Genomic DNA, 23,332 nt, shown 5'->3' on the forward strand with positions numbered 1-23,332 from the left:
CAATTCCAAACCTTCAATCTCAGAAAAATGGCATTATCCAGTATAACACACATCCTGGCGCGTATTCTTCAGTTAGAATACAAACCAAACAGAAATTGTGCATTTTCCTTGTTCAATACGCATGTTTTTTCCCAAGTCCTGCACCCTGGTCCCAAGAATGTGCATGCATTCATGCATACACAGCCTGACATAGATACAGTGAGAGGTCTCTGAAAGATACAGTGTATTTCTATTTCAGCAATGGAGGCAAATTTGGTGTTTGTATCATGATGTTTCTTCCCTGTCTGCTTCGATACTATCACATCTGGAGGGTCTGGTATTTGCTGACTAAAATCTACAGTAGTGGGTGGCTGAAAATATATTCTCTGGACTTGCATCTTATAATGTGTTTTGTTTTGTTTTTTTTTAAATGAAAACCAAATTACAAAATTGATTAATAAAATTACAAAAATTTTGTTTACGTACGAGCGCCTTCAGTTCTAATTCTCTGCGACGGCATACTAGGTTCTCCTGTCCCCAGAGTGTTTGTTGCTATTATCCGGAACTCATACTCCATCCATGGAATTAAATCAATCACAGTAGCAGATTCCATATTTCCTTCAATATCTGCTGGTTCTAAAAAAAAATAAGATTTTGCTTTAGAAAACTGCATTTTTACACTAGGATCAGCCAACAATGTGGTTGATTTCAGCAAAACTACTGCTATTCTGCAGTCACACAGAGACAACTGAAAGAAACTTGATGTTGTATGTTGGGAATACTGCATTTTACAAGAAGTACTCATGGCAGTAACTAGGAATTTGGAAACTATGACACTATATAATATAAACCCTTAGAGACCTGTATGTTTTAACTAGGTGTGAACCAGCAAACACAGTAGATGTAGTTATGAAATATACTTACTAATTACATATTGTAGTTGCAGAATTTCAATTTACCTACAGACAAATGCAATGAGAAATCTGGAATGCAAAATCAGTAAAATAAAAATTCATGATATAGACATGGATATAGACATGCAAATGTAGGGTTCGATCAGCTGATAAAGAGTGATTTATAAATTGTAGTCCTATTTGGTGTACCTTATTAGAGAGCACGTTACAACTTGCTACCTAGTTCAGATCCAGCAAGGGTAAAGACTTCTTTACCATAAGTAATTCATGACTGTCTACAGTTCACAGACAATAGGGGTTGTTTCTATAGCTGCCTGCAGTTATAGAAAGACAGAGGGCTTTCATTTATTATGCAGGTGAAGAGTGGTTTGTCAAATTAGCCTTGGATTCAGGGGGAGATGAGAAATGAGAGATTCTGCACTGGGAAGTTAATTTGTAATTAGAGTATAAATGTGATGACTGCAAAAAAACTCAGGCATGTCAGCGTAAGGATGGTGACACAACGTTCCTCTACCTAATGATCTTTAAATTTTTCATTCCAAAGTGAAGCCCTGTAGGAGAAAGAAAACTACTTTCCATTTTATTTCCTCCTGCCCACCAGCCTCTCTCATCCTTAACTCAAATTATTTTTCTGTCCAGTCAGTAGAGCCACTGTAAACCTCCTATGGCATTCAAGCCATGATATAAATTTTTCATTCCTTTTTAAGGGGCACATTCAATCTCTTCATTTAATCATAATGTGTCACAAATTCCCAGAATAATTATGAACACTCAACACAATGAGAATCTGATTTCCTTAACTGGGAAGAGCAACATAAACAACTTGTTACATAACCCATTCAGACATATTTCCGTATTGTGAAGTAGACACACTCGATGTTATGCAACCTAAGATGAATGATTTGGGTTGGGAATAATGGTAGTAGCAATAACAACAATAATTCCAAAGTGCAACGCCAAAGTATATTTTTTTTTGTTCCGCACATTGAAAATTAGCAGCATTAAATGATAGCCTAAACACTGATGAAAGATCAATTTGGACTGTTCATCATGTGACTTTCCTATTAAAGTGAAGACTGAGCCAAGCTGGGAGGAGCCAAAAAATTAAGTAAAAGCTGGCAGTGGTGCCAGTGATGGTTACTCTGGTGATGGAAAAGGGAAATATAACCCCCATTTTCAAGAAGGGGAAAATGGATGACCCGGGGAATTACAGACCAGTCAGTCTCACCTCTGTGCCTGGCAAAATCTTGGAGCAGATTCTCCTGGAAGGCATGCTAAGGCACATGAAAAAAACAAGGTGCTTGGTGACAGCCAGCATGGCTTCACTAAGGGGAAATCCTGCCTGACCAATTTGGTGGCCTTCTATGATGGGGCTACGGAACTGATGGACAGGGGTAGAGCAGTTGATGTCATCTACCTGGACTTGTGTAAAGCATTTGACACTGTCCCACACAACATCCTTGTCTCTAAATTGGAGAGACATCAATTTGATGGATAGAACACTTGGTGGATAAAGAACTGGCTGGATGGCTGCACACAAAGAGTTGTGGTCAATGGCTCAGTGTCCAGCTGGAGACCAGTAACGAGTGGTGTCCCTCAGGGATCGGTGTTGGGACCAGTCTTGTTCAACACCTTCGGTGCTGACAGTGGGATTGAGTGCGCCCTCAGCAAGTTTGCCGATGACACCAAGCTGTGTGGTTTGGTTGATACGCTGGAGGGAAGGAATGCCATCCAGAGGGACCTTGACACACTTGTGAGGTGGGCTGATGCCAACCTCATGAGGTTTAACCATGACAAGTGCAAGGTCCTACACCTGGGTGGGAGCAATCCCAGGCACAGCTACAGGTTGAGCAGAGAAGAGATTCAGAGCAGCCCTGTGGAGAAGGACTTGGGGGTGTTGGTTGATGAGAAAATGAACATGAGCCGGCTTCAGTGTGTGCTCGCAGCCCAGAAAGCCAACCGTATCCTGGGCTGCATCAAAAGGAGCGTGACCAGCAGGTCGAAGGAGGTGATCCTGCCCCTCTACTCTGTTGTCGTGAGAGCTCACTTGGAGTATTGCCTGCAGTTCTGGTGTCCTCAACGTTAAAAGGACATGGAACTGTTGGAACAAGTCCAGAGAAGGGCCATGAGGATGATCAGGGGACTGGAGCACCTCCCGTATGAAGACAGGCTGAGAAAGCTGGGGCTGTTCAGCCTGGAGAAGAGAAGGCTGTGTGGAGACCTCATAGCAGCCTTACAGTATCTGAAGGGGGCCTATAGGGATGCTGGGGATGGACTCTTCATTAGAGACTGTACTGACAGGCCAAGGGGTAACGGGTTAAAACTCAAACAGGGGAAGTTTAGGTTGGATATAAAAAGGAAATTCTTTCCTGTTAGGGTGGTGATGCACTGGAATAGGTTGCCCAGGGAAGTTGTGAATGCTCCATCCCTGGCAGTGTTCAAGGCCAGGCTGGACAAGGCCTTGGGTGACATGATTTAGCGTAAGGTGTCCCTGCCCACGGCAGGGGGGTTGGAACTGGATGATTTTAAGGTCCTTTCCAACCCTAACGATTCTATGATTCTATAAGAGATAGGAAGGAACTGGGACCTTCTAGTTCTATCTTCCAAGGTACTTTAACATGTTATGTATTGGTGCTACCTGCTGGAGGTAATTATATACAATAGAGCTACATACACTACATATTCTAGGAGAGAAATATGATTTAAGGCACTAGGCCTAGTATTTTTAACTTTTTACTTTAAGAATGTAACAATTTTTCAGGCCAATATGTCAGTCTATTTCTTTGACATCTACCTCTGTAGTTTCAAGGGACAGCTTAAATGAAAGGCAGTAGCTGAAACTACTTCTATTCTTAGTATTTAGAAATGCTGAGTATGTGATGCCCTGATTACACAGAATTCACTTCAGTTTAATTTATTACAGTGGCATAATCATATTGACAGGACAATTCTTTATAGCTTGTGGCAATTCTATCCTTTATAAAGTATTCAAAGATACTACTAGTTTAAAAATATTTTAATGATTTATGTGTTTATGTTAAACCTTGCAAAAAACTACATTAGCATGCCCTGTGTTCAGGTAGGTGCATCCTCAACTGCAATTATGTGGCACAACAATGACATCCAGTGGTTACAAGGATAATCTTAGCTATGTTTTCTCTAGGGATGCCAGTTTAATGCAACTGGAACTCAGCCTGTTCCCAGAAAAAGGCAGACAATTTTAACCAACTTTCAGCATAACAAATATAGAAATAAAGACACCTGTTTGTCATCAAAATTAACCTGTAAATAAATCTTTAATGATTCCAGCAGCTGATGTGTAATGTTTCAAGCAACAAGGAAAGAGGCAAAAAACAGGTAAAAACTCTGTGCTGTTCTTTTCTGTATTTCTTGATATCCAGTTCAGGCCTTCAAAGTCTTCGGAACAAACCTATTGACAACTTACTGACAGGATGGTACCTGCTCCCAAACCCTGTAGCAGACATTAATAGCATCCCCGTTATATTTTTATTATTATAATTTTCTGATTAGACAAGTTTTCTAACAATCAAACACTTAAAAACCTATTGGCTTTACTACTTCTGACATTACTCTGACCTGTTTTGGCATCTTTCCACTCTTCGGATAGAAAGGTTTTTGACTGGATAGTGTATTTAGAAATTGGGCTATGATTGTCTGTTCCACGACTCCAGGTAAGTGCTACAGCAGTGTCTCTGATTTCTTCTACTCTTATACCTCCGGGAGGGCCTGGAGGGCCTGAAATAAAAAACAATGGCAGTCAGTTCAATTAACAAATTAAATATTCTGAAAATGAACATTCATTATATTTGATACTTTTACTTCTAAGATACAAGGCTTTTGAGACTCTCTACTTAAGAACAGGTTGAAAAAAATATATACATTTTAATACTCTACAGAGTCATTCAGAGATAAATGCTCTTGCATCTAACAAATATCAAATGAAACTTCCATGACTCTGGCCTAAGTAGTAGAATTTCATGCCAAAATGTGGAATCCACCACAGTCACTGAACTAAAAGCAATCTTGCGAACTACATGGGTGAAATCAAACAACCACTGTGCTCCAGAATCACCGCACAAAGACCATGGAATAGAAGCACCAAAGGAAAACATTTTCCACAAAGTAGCCATTCCACATCTGCCCTTTCAGTCTTGATCATCAAGAAGGACCTGTAAAATAATTTCTAAAGAGTATTTATTTTTCTTCAAAAGACAGATACTTGCAAAGATTAATTTCAAATTTCATGGCTCTAGTGAATATAAAAAGTCATGAACTAAATACCGGTGTTGGCCTGATGGCACATTACTATGCCCCCAGCACCCAGCTAAATCATTATAGGTAGAAGTTGCTTGTCTTAAACTAGCTCACAGTCTCATCTCTATGCTTTTCAAGTATCAAACAGTATTTTGGATTAAACTGCCTACTTAAAATAGATATGTTAACATAACAGCAATTATTCTCAATCCATACTTTGCTTTAAGTTTGCTTGTTGTACTTCAGATCTGGAGAGATTTGCCTCTGTTCTCAAAAGTTGCCTGTTTATTCCAGGTGTATCACTAAACCTAATAAATGGCATTACATCTCTTCACCAAAGCTCGTCTGTTTTATTTCTGAACAATAATGACAGAGAAAAACTGCTGAAGTGAATGCTTGCATTTTTCTTGGTGCATTTTTTAAATGTTAAAGATTTCCTTCTGATTGATTACTACTGCTCCCACTCCTCTGTTTTGTGTGGGTAACACTTTCATTGTGCTGTGACTTGGTCCCCCAAAGAGCGGCTAAAATATGTAGATCAAAAGGAACAGGTGATTATTTTCATGGACTAGAAAGCTAAGAAGAGAGTGATGCAGGTGCATACATCTGTGAGTATAGGAATCTTTGTCTGCAAAGACACCACAATGTTCAGCAAATTGTACTAAAACCCCTCAAACTTACAGTATTTCTGTAACCCAAAGCTTAGTACCTACTAACAAGCTTGGCCTATAGATATTTTCAGATCATTCTTTTAACGTTAACTCTTCTGGTTTTGTTATTATGCTTCTGTTTTATACGGTACACAGTTATGTGATATATATCAAGTGGTGTGTAAAAGCAGAGGCAATGCATTAGAACTATTGAGAAGTATTTTCTGATTCCACATTCAGAGATTATAATAAGCCAACATGATTCAGGTAATTATCCAACAATCTGATTGAACTGGTCCCAGGACATATTTAAAAACCAAACAATAACAGGATATATTTCTCTGCAGTACTTACAGAGAGACCACAGAAAACCAAAACAAAAACAACTCAACAAAAAGAATGGAATGAGATTTTTACATCAGATCTAAACACGAAGTGTGACAAACTTATCTTCAGCTCTCGAGCTCTTTATTTTCTCTATAAATCTGAGCAAAAGGAATAAAATAAAACTAACTGAATTAAAAAAAAAAAAAACCCCATACTACCATATATTGCTGTTCCTTGCATTCAACTTATTTATCCTTATAACGACCAAGTGATTCCATTCTTGACTCCAAAAGTATTGAAATTTAGACTGGTTATGTAAAGAATATATATGCCATTAGTTAAAAAAAAAAAAAAAAAGACCATGGACACATAATCTGTTTGGATATAGCTTATGACTTTGACATCGACATTCAAATTCCTGATTGTTTTTTCTAAGATCCAAGAAGAGTTCCCATTTAGTATCCTTGGAAAAATACACTTCAGTTGACTACTGGATTGCTCATAACCAATTTCTATTAAAATTCAAATACTGGCATTAAAAACTAATCTACTAATTAGCTGTCCTTGGACCTCCCTTTCAAGGCAAGGACTACATGCATCTACATTTTATGCATGTACTACTACATAATACATGCAATGGGAAACTGCCTCTTACTCTTCACTGACGCACAAAGTAGAAGTTGTTGCAAAAAGCTGATTTTTAAGATGAGGGTCTTTAGTCAACTCCTCCCTGGTAATGTGTCTACTTGCTAGCCCAGCTCTTAGGTAGGTATGGCCTGAGAGACATGCTCTCCTGCAAGATTGTTCATTTCAAAAGCCCTCAAGATGGAAGATATGAAAAGGTTTATCAGTGCCAGGACCTTTTTTCCTCCTTTTTTAGGAGTTACCTCTTACAGCTTCCCACCTCACTATCAAAGTTTCTGAAAATGGCACGTGTCAGGAAACACCAAGGGCCAGATGTTCCCTCAGGAAAAATGATTCAGGACCCATGAGTAATGCAAGGATTGGTAGTTCCTTCAACAGTGGGGCGCAGTCCTGCAGGATCTGAATACAGTGAGCAGGGCTGGGTGTTGATATGGCAGTGCTTGGTACTGCAAGCAATGAATCACGTGCATTCAGGTGACAAACTAATGCATATACCCAAGCCGTCCATCCAGGAGGCAAGCTACCTACTACATAGGTCTGAAGCCCAACCAGGAAGCATGTCAGAGACAGAGCTGGAAGCAGGTATGTCTGTAACATAGCTCCAGCCAGGGCGAAAGGTCCAGAGCTCAGCTTAAGAGGGCTCATGGGCCTATGGGTAGCTGTGTGGATGGGTGTCCTGGTGAGGCTGGTCATAGTCATTAAGGCTGGGTGGGGAACTTAGGGGCCTGAGAGTCTTCAGTGTACTAATATCACTAGCAAGTCTCCTGGACACAAGAGCAACGTTAATACTCCAAGGTCACACAAATAGTTTTGTGTCAAAGTATCATCATGTGCCTGCGTGAACATTGGTCATCCTTTACTACTTCATTGAGAAGATGCTCTATGTTTTCATATTCTGCTGTTGCTTCTTCCTACAAATGCAGTGAAACTATAATGTCAACTTTTGTCATATTTCATCAGATATTTAAGTTTGCCTTGTAAGGCGCCGAGTCTTCCACTGACAAAAATCGTAGTGAGAATTACTCAGCACTAAGCAGAACAGTGTTCATTGTATTAAAATCCAAATGTTGAGCATAAAATGAATGCTAATTTCTTCAAACAATCTCAGAACTATGATTCTAATTATAATTACCAGGTTGGAGGAAGAATCAGAAGCTTGGTAACATTTCATCTCATCTCTCTTTTTATTTTTGAAATAAATTGCTTACATAATACTAAGGCGCATGAGCAGGCCTTTCTCTTTCTCTTTGTAGATGCATTCCCAGTTTCACCACTTCCGTATTTGCTTTGACATTTCATCCAAAACTGATGACATTTCACTGTCTGTTAAGACCCAGCAAAAATGAAATACAGAAAATCCACAGCATCCTCAGATGACAGATTCAGAATCAAGGCACAAGCTAGATTTGTGTCTTGATTCTGCTATACAGCTCTTTAGTATTATCAAAACATGGGGCAAAACATGACAACAACATGGCTCCAAGTACGTCTGCTTTGAATTGTCAGCATTAGAGTGCATTAGCGCTTCAGAACCTGTTATACCTTTAGGCACAAAACAGAGTAAAATACCCAAAGGACATGAATTAACTCATGCTATTGAAACCACAAATCATAACAGATGCGTAGGACATACCCTATGTACAAGCACAGTGTTTTGAGACCACATTAGCACTTAACAAATGTGAACTAGTTAATAATGGAGTGGTAACCTTAACCCCAAATGTCCTGGTTTCTCTCATTTCAAAACTAGGAATCCTTTTAATGTAGGTCTACCATTATACACAATAATTTAATCTGTAAAGCTTTATGGGAAAAAAAGAAGTGACTTCTTAAAGATATTATACAGTGGATACATTGAAATGATACTTAAAATAATTTTCGAATAATGAAGCCCAAATTAAACTGTCAAAAAATTACTGTAACATAAGGGAAATATTAATAATAAAAAATATTTATTGCTTTTCAGGAAAACATGTGTTCAGTTGGACCTCTAAACATCTGGAACAGAATCAGTGCCCAGAGTGGACTTTAAGGATTTTGCATGTTCATTCACTCCCCATTTTAATTTCTCATTTTATGGTGACAAACAACCAGAAACACTGCTTGTCCAGGTGAAAACCAGACACGTTTCTGTATTACCTGCAGAACCTTACCTCTTACCACAAGGTCAGCTGAAGCTGAGGAGTTGTCCACAATGGTCTGAGCAGTGCATGTGTACCTCCCTGCATGCCGCAGCTGAACATTTTTAATGAGCAGCTCACCATTGGATTTAATCTGTCACAAAAAAAGCACTTCGTGAAGCTGATAAACATTCCTGTACACCAATGTGATACCTGTCTACACATTCCTCCCAGCTGATAATACAGTGGTTGCTATTTCCAAAAAGCAAGTGCTTACCTGGAGAACAGATCACCCTCAAAGATACATCTGATTTATACAACAGCTATTGAAATTACCCTGTGTTTCCCGAGGAGATGTGCTCTTTACTGAACATGACAAAACCCAGGTGTGTTAGTAAATGTTTTTTCACAAGCCATCATCTCCCTTTTCCTTTGCGAAGCCCATATCTGAACATTAAATTTAGTTAAAAATTTTTTTCATAAAGAGCAGCCAGATAAATTTTCTGCACCATTACTTGCCTTTTTATGTATGTTTATACGATAACATCATGGAGTTCTACTAACAGAGCAGGATACTGCTTGGCTCCTCCTTTACAAGCATTAAACCAGTACGAAAGTTTTTATCTCAGAGAGGCTAAAATCACAGCCTAAATAAACATGCACCAGAGATACTAAAATGCAGCAACTGTGAACAAACGATGTCACATCTCCTTAGAGGAAAGACCATCCCTGCTGGTAATGTACAGGTTGATGACAGCAACTGTAGCCCCCGTGTTGGGAGGGTGGGCTGCAGGGGCTCTGGGCCAGCACTGAGACAGCATAGTCCAGGGTGGCCCCTTCCTTTGGTGACCTGGGATGGGTGCACACAGACAGCACTGAAGTTAAGCCTCAGGGAGGGCCGATCCCCTGCTGCGGAGCTGCTGTGGAGCTGAAATGCTTCCTTGCAGGGCCCATCAGAGCTACAGCTCCCATCATGGCACACCCAATCCTGACCTGCTGAGTGGACAGCTAACCTTGCTGGTGAGGCCCCTGCTTTTTCCCTGGTTCAGCTCTCCCTGCTGCCTGGCAAATGGCAGCAAGACCTTCAGGGAAGAAATCTACTATTCAGTTAGGCTCATACACTCATCATCATCACCATCACAGACCCTAATTCTTCCTCAACACTCTTCAATAATGCTGAACTACTAGGAAAATATATAGCTGTGTTTGCAGATGGTGCACTATCTGCTGCTACCTGTGGTTGTACAGATAAGCAAACTGAATAAAATATTTCTGTCCTATGACACTTCTGTGAACCCACTGATTAACTAGGTATGCACCTGTAAAACAAGGAGTAGAGCAGAGAGCATTACATATGCCACAGCTATTCTCAATGAAAACCACATTTTATATTAAGACATTTATAAAAATGTTTAAAAATAATGCACTTGAAATATTTTGCTTACCTACCCTGGATTTTATTGCAGAAAAATACTTTCATATAAGTCAAAATGCTACAAAAGATTAACAGCTGGATGTATACCTCACTATACCAAAAGGGGCAACATTCAGATTCCCTAATTCACTGCACATTGTTCAGAAATATAATTAAGAAAAACCCAAACAACCCAAACACTGAGAAACCTTCACAGGAACAAAAGGAGTTCAGATGCAAAATGGTACGTAAAATGGAAATTGACAAGTATCTAGGTGTAAGAACTAGTGTTACCATGAAAGTTTCTAGGTAACAACAAAGACCTTCAATACAATCTCAAATATTGTGGGCTGAAATTAGCGTCTCTGCATTTAGACATTATGAAGAAATAAAATAAAGCTATGCCATACAGTTTATGTACCCTGATTGGAAGGAGGTAGGGGCAGTGGGGAAGTAAGGTTATATCTGTCCAAATGTTCTGAAACTAGAATGCCAGTTGAGACTCTCTATTTAGGGGAGATGAAAATAACCAGATAAAACTATACTTTTCCTTTCCAAACTCCAGCAAGGATTTTGGATGCCAGCTTCAAATTCTGCTGGCATAAAATTTCATCACAAAATGAAATATGTTAACACTAATTTTTACTTTTTTTTTAATCCAACATAAGAATCCGTATCTTTAAGAAATTCCTGAGGTAAACCGGTGATTGGATAAAAGGAGAATCAAGCACATGTGAAATAAAATATGTAATTCTGGCCAGCAATACTTCAGGCAATTGCCTTAATAGGGTCAGAGAGAAATGCAGGTTACACTGTACCTTTTCAATTTTTGAGTGACACAAGTGTAGTTAGCAATGATCAGATTAGTTGGATCAGTGAACAATCCAATATTCTTGAGATATTTCTGAACATTTTTCTATTAGCTATTATTAAACTATGCCCATGTGTCTATAGAGTTATATATATATATTCACACTTCACACTCAAGACTAGTATGTCAGGGCTTTTATCTAATTTGCCAAAGTGCAGGCAGGATGCAGAGATGAGGTGAGTCTGGGGCAGTGGCATTTCTGTGCAGGTGTCCCTCAGTTTATTCATGGAACCTCAGGGGGACTGCCTTCAAGGATAGCATCCTTTGAAAACCTGTAGGGATTACTGCATAAGGGAGCACTGACTGGCTGCCTCACTAACCACATACAAGCCTTTTTTCTCGACTGTGCTTCCTTTTGCTGTCAATGGCTTTCAGGAAGAAAAATCAGTGGGAGTGTCAGTACTTCTACAGGAGCAGAGAGGATGTCTACCTGCTCATCTGCCCTCAGAAAAATTATGATAAAGAAACCACAGTAGTTGAAACTCCTTGAGTTTTCAGTTCCTGCGGGGGGGGGGGGGAGGGGGGAGTGGTGTATTTGTGTTTGGGTTTTTAGGTTTTGGTTTTAATAAAAGAGACGAAGAGCTTTCTGTCTGTGAGACCTCACCTGGAGTATTGTGTGCAGTTCTGGTGTCCTCAACATAAGAAGGACATGGAACTGTTGGAACAAGTCCAGAGAAGGGCCGCGAGGATGATCAGGGGACTGGAGCACCTCCTGTATGAAGACAGGCTGAGAAAGTTGGGGCTGTTCATCCTGCAGAAGAGAAGGCTGCGTGGAGACCTCATAGCAGCCTTCCAGTATCTGAAGAGGGCCTATAGGGATGCTGGGGAGGGACTCTTCATTAGGGACTGTAGTGACAGGGCAAGGGGTAATGGGTTAAAACTTCAACAGGGGAAGTTTAGATTGGATATAAGGAAGAAGTTCTTTACTGTAAGGGTGGTGAGGCACTGGAATGGGTTGCCCAGGGAAGTTGTGAATGCTCCATCCCTGGCGATGTTAAAGGCCAGGTTGGACAAAGCCTTGTGTGGCATGGTTTAATGTGAGGTGTCTATGCCCATGGCAGGGGGGTTGGAACTAGATGATCTTAAGGTCCTTTCCAACCCTAACTATTCTATGATTCTATGATTCTATTTGACTGCTCTATAAAGCTTTAGTTCATTAACAGTAAATGTCATCCTAGAAAGAACACACTGCCTGTGAATCTCTGATCATTGCTTGCACTTTCATCTGCAAATAAATGTAAGCAAACGCTGGGTAAAGCAATAGGGTTTAGAAAAACTACATAAACTTAGAATTCTCATAATCATATTATTAATTCAATACAAATGGTTACAATTTTTTAATAGGCTTAGGACTTATTAATCCCTATGTTAGCACTCTAATTAAAATACTTTATTATATTATTAATGATGAGCTCATATACTTGCTCTAACATTCATTTCCTTATGGGAAGTTGGTCTTGAAAATCTAAATGCTGCAAAACAGATGGGAAAACGTAGCATAATTTAAAAATCATCAATACACAGATATGGTACTGTATCTTCTTGGTTAAGAAGCTCTCCTGGAGTAAGGTTTTATGCAGTTGGTGATGAAGCTTTCCATAATTCAGAAGAAGCCTAAGCTCTTGGTGGTAAAAGAAGAGCTTACAAAGCAAATAAAGAGCATGGGCATCAGCAAGTTCTGTCCACAAATTAGATATGAATGCACTGTATGTTTTCATTCAAAAACCTCAGCTTGGCTAAGTTTAAAAATGCCTTCCTTAACTCAGAGAAAACTGAATCACAGGCTGGAAATAGTGATAGCAATACTCAGGGATGTTCCAAGGGTATCTGTGGTACACCACGCAGTTATTTACCAAGTTTCAAGCAAAGACTTTCATCATATGAGCCCTATATTTATGCTTTAATAGTGATGTCGAAAATAGAATTGTAAGACCTATTTCTGAGATTCATTGTTCTCTTTTGACTATCACCTTTGCCAGTGCACTAAATTACTGAAAACCATCAGAATATGCCCCTGTGTGATCAAAAATAATTTACATGAATCCAGACTTCTGACTAAAAGCAGTATCCACATCTTTTGGATAACAATAGCAACAATAAAGGAACTCATGTCAATATGAAGCTAACAAGCTCTTTATAATAATGAAATTAACTTGGCAGAAATAGAAGAACCTGGTAAGCAGAGATAGTCTTTTTTTTTTTAAATTCAGGTTTGAAAATTAATTTCTGAGCTTCAGAGATGTTTAATACACAATAGAGGTAAGATCATAAGAGAATCGATAAGAAGTAATGTGGAAGAGATGGGATTCTTGGTGATGAGACCAGCTTATTCAAAGCTAGCAATAACTTAAAACATCTTTTTCTATTACCTGTACCTAAAAATCGTTTAAGTCTTTGCTGAGTTCATGTGAGTTGCTTGTTCTTGCCAGTAGAGGATGTGTTATGTGGTAGAACCAACTGGAAGAGATAACCCAATAGCTGTTGACAAATGGTAATGTAAATGTAATTAGAGCTGTTTTCTTGATATTGACATCAGAGATGACATGGTGACAACACCACCAGTACAGCTCTATTGTCTCAATCTTATTCACAGGAGAGCTTACCTTACTATTTTATAAACACAGCTGGCATAAAAGTTATGGGTAAATAAAAAACCCAGCAGGATAACGATGACACAGTCCTTGCCACTGAAGAATCTCTTCCTTCAGTGAACTATATTTATATGTAAAGGAAGTACAGTGCTAATTCTACCCCTGAAATGCGGACCGGGAAATGTTTCCAACAAACATATTATTCTTCTCCATTCAGCATACCACTGAGAATGCCTGAGGATACTGTGCTTTGTACCAGCATCCCTGTGGGAATTTGCCCTGCTATTTCCAACAGCAGAAAAGCCTAGTACTTGGTCACTTATACTCATGGTTTACAACTTTACAGCTGATAATAAAAAATCACAATACACTGTAAACTACATTTCTCTGAGTACTGCTCACACCTGATTTTCTCAGCTCCTGTTACCTAACTAGCAATGGTATGCGGACTTGGGAGTTTGCAAAGTTGCACAAGCACATAAATATACAGTCAACTGATTTTGCAGTGTATTTTTATAATTCTTGCACAAAAGTTGGCATATCTTGATCCTCTACATTTCTTTGTGCTGGAAATAGCACTGGATTAATAACAGATTTCTTCAAAGGCTTCTGCCAGAGCTGTTTGTTGGCTTCACCCTCAGCACTGTGCCTTCTACTTTCCTTCCCCTCCTTGATCTTAACCACTGACTCTAGCCTTCTCATCCCACACTCGCTATGTTATTAGCCCCTTGCCTCCAAATTTTACCCAAACCTGGCCAAATATGTGACTTCTAATTCACTCATGTCTGAAGTGTCTTCCTAATACATCAAGGCATTGGAAGCATTATACTGAGACAGTGCTTTTGAAGAGTCTCATTACTCTCATAATTCTCATTAATATGAGAAAATGTGAGCAAACAACAAGTCAATTGTCTCTATGACAAAACTCATCCTCCAGCCTTATTGTATTTTTCCACCAACACTTCCTCTTTCTTTAATTCATATAAAAGAAAGTTATTTGCAATTAGGCAAGTTCCAGAACCATTATATGGCAATTTAATTTAACTTATTAACAATAAAGTGGTGAGAAAAATATCAGGTTTTCAGGTCCACTGATACAGTTTAAGACAACTAATAAGCAGAGCAGCAAACACAGGAATACTGATGGTATGGAAAGCATTTTAAAACGTATGCATGTCTATATGTGACTAAGACTATTAGAACCTACATTTGTACTCTTCCTAAGCTTATGTACAAGTTTCTGACCTGAGCCTGTTAAATTATGGAGGTCCTCTTCCTGACTACCCATACAAATGGACTGGTAGGGCTCAAAAAGTGTAAAAAAAATTCACCCCTTCACATTTTAAAGATAATTTTTTGTAATAAACTTAAAAGAATATACTTAGTTGGATAGTGTATATTTTTTTTTAAATATAAGTCTGCTTTTCAATCTTTAAATATATATGACAAAAAGCAGATCTATAAATAACAAATGACCGAACATTAGAGTTTTCTAGACTACTTGAAATGCTGTATCTCTACAAGGCTTGAAAGGATGTGTTAATGTTTAGTTCCTCAATTAAAAAATTGGAGGAACAACCACACATAAATCAAAAGCAATCAATTTTAATAGTCAGATTTTGAAGACTCAATTTAACTTTTTGAAAGCTAACCAATTCATACATATATTTTTCATTTTAAATATCACTGTCACAGGAAATAAAAATGGCACTGACAAATGTTCTTTTGATAAATGAGTTTTAGTACTAATGTAATGCAAATTAGTTTTGCCTTCAGCAATGATGGAGATACAAAAGCTTCCATTTAAAGAAAGAAGACTTACGCAGGTATTTACACGAATTTCATTAGCATTCCATTATGTGTATGTGACAACAATATTAGTATTATTTTGAGAACTGAATACTGTGGCTGTATCAATTTTCAGCATGTTGATCTACGCTGTCACATAAATTAATAGTGATATTACCAGGAAGACAGATGAAGATCCCTCATGAGCAGGAAATTACAGCTTAGAGAGCACGCACAACAGTAACTCTAATATTCATGATGGAGTAATTTTTTTCTTTTCTGTTTGAGAAGGCTTGGGTAGCAGCTGGGGCTGCTGCTGCCGAATGCACAACAGCTTACGACTTCGCACCCAAGAAAGCCTGAGCAAACCTGCCACCCAGTGACTTGAGCTCAGAACTGCCAGAGAGAAGTGGTAGGCGGGAGAAAATCCCTTTGCTAGCATGTGAAGGAGGAAAACCCTTAATGCAAGATAATACAATACTAAAATATTACAATACTAAATCAATGAAACAGAAATACTGGAAATGTATATTCCTCTTAATTACATCCTACATAAACCTTTTTATTGTATTTGTTGAAGCTGTTTAAAAATTCTGCATTTGTTACTACTTCAGTGCCGAATCCACAAATAACTACAAATAGCAATTCTAGACCTCACATGCAGTCTTACTGTTCCTTCTCTCCTGGCTGAGAAAGACTGAGCTGCCTGTGGAGAAGAAACAGAGATGATCTGTACTTGCTTTGCATTTGAAAGCCCAAAAATAAGGCTTAGGAATGCAAAACAGGAATCTGCCCCTGTTAAAATAACTTCTACCACTAATGATCAAGTGCAAAAGGAACACACCAGATTAAGAAATATGTGTATGAAGACAGAGCTACACAATGACAAATAAATTAATTGATGTTTGGATCTAACCTACTTAACTTTAACTAAGTGAATTAAGAGTTAGTATCTTTTCAGCTACTTCCTCATCCTATGGAGTATCTATCTCTAGAATCTTTTGAAAGAAGAAATCATTCAGCCTGAGATTCAACACCTACATGAAGTAAACCACCTCTTTCTCTCCCTCTGCAGACTATGGAAGGTCTTTAGAGACCAAGTAAGCTTAGCAAAGCTACACTAATTTGGTTTTGAAATAAAGCAGTCCAATAAGGTGTCTAAAATATTGTGGAGTTAATCAGAATTTGGGGCCAGGAGACCTAGGACCACTGGCTAGCTGGAAGATGAAACAGGTGGCCAGGAAACTAAGTATTAAGTCAATCTTCACAGAAAATGACACCTTATACACTTGCTAAGGCCCTTATTTGGCCCATATTTGTTCATTTGAAGTGCTTTGCTAGAAAGTGCTGTAAAATTGGTATTACATTTCAGAATTAATTTCCCCTAAAAGAAAAAAATTCAATTTCCTTTTTATTTTCATTATTAAGAGGAAGACCCAAAAGTGTATGTCAATGATATAAAAACTTTTGTTCAACATACGACAGAGAAAGTCCTTTATCTAAGGACAAACTAATGCCATTAGGACAGGAGTCAAACATTTTCAAGAAAGTCTGATGCATTGATTAGTACCAAAGTGCAGATATAAACCTATCAAAAGTGCAGCTTAATAGCCACTTGCAGAAAATGTTTTTAAAGATCCCAGTGTATTAGTGAAGGTCTATAGACTTTGAAATTTCTGAAACAACACAACACTACAAACTGCTTAGCACCCTGCTGCTGAGTTTGGACATAGACTTTGGAGAAATTTATGGCACAAAGTGATTTATGTCTTTAGGTTTCAATGTTTTTCAGCTGATTTTAGTTTACTTCTGCTGGCTTGTCTGACAAGGACTTGTCTCTCACTGAAAGAGTGCAGTGTGACTTCACAGGGATGTTCACAACTCAGCAACAGAGCAGGCTGACTGCTCAAAGGACTGGATTGCTCCAAACCAGTCTAAGACAGTTCTGCTTGAAACATCTCACAAACAGATATTGAAAAACAGAGAGAAAGAATCTCCATGGAAAATTAAAGAATATTTCCAGCCTATGAGAAATACTCTGCAGGAGGCACCGTTACATGGTACATCATTTTGAACACAGAGCTGAAACTGAATATGATCCCTGGTGATCCCAGACACTACAGGTACCATTAGCAATATTTTCTCTCCACCTTCACAGTTCCTCTTGGTAGCACACACTCCAAAAGTATCTATATTGAGGATTTTTGTATCATTTAAACCCAGAATAACAGAATAAGTACATATATATGTGGGTAACCACTCTGAGGTTGTTGTTGAATATTAGATAAGTCAGCTTTTGAGTAGACATAACGAGAAGGGTTTTCTAATCAAGGTAGTAATTTTGAATAATCCTGATAGACAACTATAAAGAGATAACCACACATGCAAGCATGAAAGATTTATGATTCCTCTTTCTATATGCCAAAATTATTGTTTTTGTATTAACTTGTTTAGCCTTCACACTAACTCTTCTTTCTCAGTGCTTACAGACCGTTTGACTCCTACCCACCATCTGGCCCGGTTTTGTGCCAAATACCAGAAATGTTGATGAGAAAAACATGAGTAAGGAAAAGTGAATGCATATGCACACATTTCCAAGATAATTTGTACCCTGTTTATGATAAGGCTACCAACTTACCAGTTTTATTCACTGGGATTTAACTGAAGTACCAAAATGCTTATGTTAATTACGATATCTGATTTCAGGTATCTACCTGCAAGTGTCTACATGTCTGTAAAATGTCTAAACTGTGATTTTATTTCACATTCTTAGCCTAGTGCATCTTTCTAGACCTGGACCAACACAATTGAAAAAGTAAAACAGAAAAGACTGCTATTCACAATAAAAAAAACCCCTAGTATTTTACATATTAGATAAGGATCTATAGTATCTTACCATGACATTCCTTTCATAATGTTCGTGCTCTTTCTCAAAATCTATTACAAAGCCATTTAGAGACCAAATAAATGTCAGGTCTAATGTGGGATCATGGGATGCAATGCATTGCATGGTAGCATTCTCTCCAACGGTGACATCAACATTCAATGGAGCTAAAGTAATCCTTGTAGCTTCTGTGAAGTTAACAGCAAACATGGAAAATTCCAATAAATAAATGTTTATCCAAATGCAAGCTCAGCTCCATAATTGTTTGATTATATATAGAACTGCTCCCTCAAAGTCTGCTTTACATGTTATTCACGCAGCCACATTTCGAAGGACCAAAATAAAGAGAACAGAGGAAACCTTTTACAACTGAAATGCCTAACTTCTGTCCTTTGACACTGGCTGTTTCAGTCTCTGAATCACATTACTGCCTATTTAAAGCTATTTTTACTCATTGACTATCTCAGGTAGAAAGAAGACGCATAATGAATCTTATGTGACTTGTGTGGCATTTCTTGTTTTAATAATATTTCTTATGTTTTAAAACCTGTCTAACGAATGGAAAGTTCTACTCAGTTGTCAGGCTGAGTCAGATTTCTACTGGAGTACTGCAGGGATTGAGATCTTAATTTATCTACTGAGAAACAATAGAATGGATGCATAGCAAACTATGCAAATACCTACATGTGGAAAGGAAGAGAAAATAATACAACAAAAGGAAGAAATTTGTGTGTCTTCCAGCAATGTTACATACTGATACAGAAAGAAGAAAACAAAAAGGCAGAGATCTCATGACACTTCCTAGAGATCTTGGTGCATTCATCAATCTCCTATGGCAAATTAACAACACTGCTCTGGAAAGGACTCACTGGATCAGTGAGACCTGTTTCTTTTCTTTCAAATCTTATCATAAAGCAAAAAGCCTCAGAGCATCTTCCTTATGCCATGACATAAAACTTTCCCACTAGTATGAGAATGGGAATAGAGTACCAAAACCTGGAAGACAATAGCCAAAAGAAAAAGCTATTGCTACTAGCTAAGACCTAGGTTTGAGCATGATCCAAGGAGCACACTACACTTCATAATATACAGAACAGCAAAAAATCCTCAATAAACCCAATGTTACTTGTCAACCTGCCTTTGAGAGAAACCTTCCCGTTCCCAAGTAATGTAAAACCTGCTTAGTACAGAGGCTATGAGGATGGCACAACTACTGGCTTTTGCAGAATGGAGCATCTCATTGTGCACTGGAGCAAACTCTTAACATCTGATCTTTAAAGTCTTAGCTATGGACACATGCTTAGCATACGCGCTGCATTCTAGTGCATTCACCATTTGGTTCTGCCATCAGTGATGTTCTAAATATTTGCATAAAGTATTCTACCAATCCTGTGGCAGTGAACAAACAGCGTGGGGGAAAACCCATCACATTTGCAGTGCCTGTCAGCTTCAGATTTGACTGTTAAAATTCCCATAGTCATGCACAATGTCTGAGAAGTTTTATGTGCCACACAATTCTTGGGAATATCATCTTCAAAGCATTCTTTGCCAACTCTTATCATTGTCCACAATGTGAAAATAAATTTGAAGTATGCCGTCTGACCCCTTCTGTTTCTGCGGTGATGCAAGGGAGATGTCATAATCTTTTGGTTTGTCTTTTTAAACAAATTGGAGCAGAATTCTCCAAAATTTTAAAATTTTGTATGTCTAAGTTTATAAGGTTTATAAACATTTTGTTTAAGTGTTTCACTGTGTGAATTTAGTAAGCAAATGCCTTTAGAAGGTATGATAGAGTTATTAAGGGGCTGGATATTTATTTACATAATCTTTCAAAATAATTAAATGCCTGAGGGCAATATTAAGATGTATAAAGCTGAAAAAGGATGATAAAGAGTAATAGCAATTATTAATCAAATCTGATTAAGCAAAATAAAAGTCTTACAATTAATTTGGTACAATAAATTTGGTATAAATCAACCAGAAAAATGCTTTCATATGATCTGATGATATAGATTAATTCTTACATTAGTACATCAATATCGTGGCATTGAGTTGTCACATCTAGCATGATTTCTGGAACAGACATTAAAAAATGTATTTGATAAATTATTCTTCTACTATGAGTGATTCCTAACAGACATAGCTATTCATGAATGTCATCTTTCCTGTCTGTATTCTACGTCTATTTATTTATTTGATATCAGGTTTAAAATATACATTTAAGGATATCAGTACTCCATCAGTAAATACTAATACCCATAAAAGAAGATAATTTAGTGCCCGTAAAAGAAGGGAATTTATTAGTGCAGTCATATGGCCGTGTGTCCCTATTGCACCAATTTAAGACATGTTTCTTTAACTGAAATGCTCTCTCAAACTTGCTTACTCTACCAAGAAAAACAGAAAGGAAAAATTAAGGAACATCAGCAAGAGCGCCATTTCTGTCTGAGTCATGGCCCCAGGATCACACCTTAGTCTAAGCGCTAAGCTACCAATTTTAATGAATGCATTAAAATGTGTCAATTTAACGGATGAGATTTAATAATCTCTAATGACAAAATCAACCTTGAAAACTGAGATACTGTCTCAGGACTAGTGCAAACATACTCTGTTTCTACTGAGCAATATGTTTTTAAAGCATCATTATTTAATGAACAACTAAATTAAAAATATATAAAATGGTTTGCAAGTGCTGGAAAAAAATTAGTGATTCTACCCAAAACAAATTAATGCAATTTACAGGTTTACCTGTCATTTCCAGAACACCAGTGCTATTAGCTTTTCCTCGGTTGTTTTCTGCAAAACAAGTGTAGCGACCTTCATCCAGCTTTGTGATATTGATAATTTCCAGGCTCCCGTCATCCCAGATACGTATGCTATTGAAGGTGTAAAAAAATACATCAAGAGAAATTAGGTTTTATATCAGAAAGCAGTACTTTCAGTAGAATAGTAGCAAGTGAAAGAACAAACCACGGATGTCTATTGGAAGCTCACATCTAAATACTGCATTTATAAACACTCTTATTGAAAAAATATTTTATTAGACTGTGGCATGATTAGAGGCGTCTGCTGGAGCCAGAGAATGTACTTTCATTTACTTGTAGTCATTCTAATAGTTTTCTTACAGTTTCGTGATGCCATTCAATTCTGAAATGTGAACAGCACCACACAGTTGGATACCCCTCTAGCTATTTGGATCCACATTGGCTGAAATATTCTGGCAGGTTGTTCTCCTAAAATTACACAGTCTCCTGCTCCTGAAGTCTGCAAAAGTGAGAACTAACCTACAGGACAAATACAAACATAAGGCAGCATTTTTAAGACTCACAGTGTCCCCTAACAGTCAATACTAACCGGCTCCCATTTACAAGCAGTTCTGTTCCTTTGCTCCAGGAGAATTTTGGCTTAGGAGCAGCTTTGGGCTTGCATTCAATGATTACACGACCCCCTTTAGCTGCTAGGATTTTCTTCTTCATAGGGTTCAATTCAAAAGTAGGAGGTGAAGCTGAAAGCGAAAATTAACAAAAGCACTGCTGTTAGTGATTTTTCTGCAAAATACAATGTTTGCAACACGAAGTAAATGACAAAACTATAGAATTGTATGCAAATATCCATTATTCAGATCAGTAAGAAAAATAGTAATGATAAATGATGTCCTGAGAAATAGATGCTGATCTAAAATAGGAAAAATCATTGTGTAGTTATACGTTGCTTTATGCTAGAGGTTTCTTTCTGTTGACTTCTGGACTTCCATCTAAATTTAATCTAACAAGATCAAAGTCCGCCAAAATCAATAGAAAGTTCCTCCTTTTCAAATGCCTTTTGATCAGTCCTAATAAAATTTAGATTCTTTTTCTGCATAAAGTGGCTCATTCGATCATATTTTCAAACAATAGTTTGTTTTACTTTTCAGTGATTTTACTTCCCCCAGGAACATTAAGATTGTACCCTTCCTCCTCTTTGTAGTTTTCTGTTTGACTGACTCGTCTTAGATGCAGTCTCAGATTTACAAGAGTAATGAGATATGAGTGCAACAGGCACCACTCTTACACACTGAGGTTAGATCTTTGCTTACTCATTTTCTCTTTACTTGTAACCAAATAAAAACCAAAATGTTTTTAATTATTTTGCATCTCATCGAATGGACACAGCTTAAAGAAATAGGGCTATAAGTTCATTAAAGCAGTACAGAGAAAAACTCTGTATTTTTGTGCAGTGGGTTGGGGAAGACAAGGATAGTTTAGCACTTGGGAAAGTCTGAAGGCAAGCATGAGATGGAAAGAACCCAGGGTAACTTCTGCAAGGAAATCTCCTAGGAAAGCCGTATCATACAGCCGTTATGCCTGCTCTAATGACATCAGTAAAAATGTCAGAAATTGTTTTAAGCCTGAGCACTCTGGATGTGAAAGTCTAACTTTCAATAGTATGTTCCTTCGTAAAACAGTGGATTAATGACTACATCCAGCTATCAAATGGAACAGCTATATTGCACACAACCATTGCAGCTGGTCATAGCAGATTGTAGAAAGCAAAAGCAAAAGACAGAGTGAAGAGGCAGAGCTTTAAAGGCTTGGTGACTGACAACAGGGTTTTAAAAAAGCATATTTTACCCACAGAGGAGAGGACATAGACAAGCTAAAAAGAAAATGCTCCTCAAGTTTTGCAAGCTTGAGAAGGTAGTCGGTAATCCTTACGTGTTTCATGTAAGTTCTGTACCATCAGTTCATCTGAGAGGTAACAGCAGCACGCAAACATCAGGAATAATATAGCAAATATTTCCTGCAAATTGGAAACTTGATTCCTCAATTTGTTGTCAAAAACAAGATAGAGAGCTCAAACAAAGCCCCTGGATTGAGCGAGGCTTTTTAGCTTTA

At 38.0% G+C, this 23,332-nt stretch overlaps 1 protein-coding gene across 1 annotated transcript in view; it reads right to left on the reverse strand.

Moving 5' to 3' along the window:
• Nucleotides 1-23,332, reverse strand: part of CNTN1 (contactin 1) — a 138,703-nt gene that overhangs the window by 36,150 nt on the left and 79,221 nt on the right. The window contains exons 11-16 of the mRNA XM_057403655.1: nt 21,813-21,963; nt 21,207-21,334; nt 18,471-18,646; nt 8,944-9,064; nt 4,491-4,649; nt 466-615 (exon numbers count right to left, since the gene is read on the reverse strand). Coding sequence (XP_057259638.1) covers nt 466-615; nt 4,491-4,649; nt 8,944-9,064; nt 18,471-18,646; nt 21,207-21,334; nt 21,813-21,963 — 885 coding nt within the window. The remainder of the gene's footprint in view (nt 1-465; nt 616-4,490; nt 4,650-8,943; nt 9,065-18,470; nt 18,647-21,206; nt 21,335-21,812; nt 21,964-23,332) is intronic.

The sequence above is a fragment of the Pezoporus wallicus genome, unplaced genomic scaffold (genome assembly GCF_028554395.1).
Source record: "Pezoporus wallicus isolate ANWC-B61680 ecotype Strahan unplaced genomic scaffold, APGP_CSIRO_Pwel_v1 contig_7274, whole genome shotgun sequence".
NCBI lineage: Eukaryota > Metazoa > Chordata > Aves > Psittaciformes > Psittacidae > Pezoporus > Pezoporus wallicus.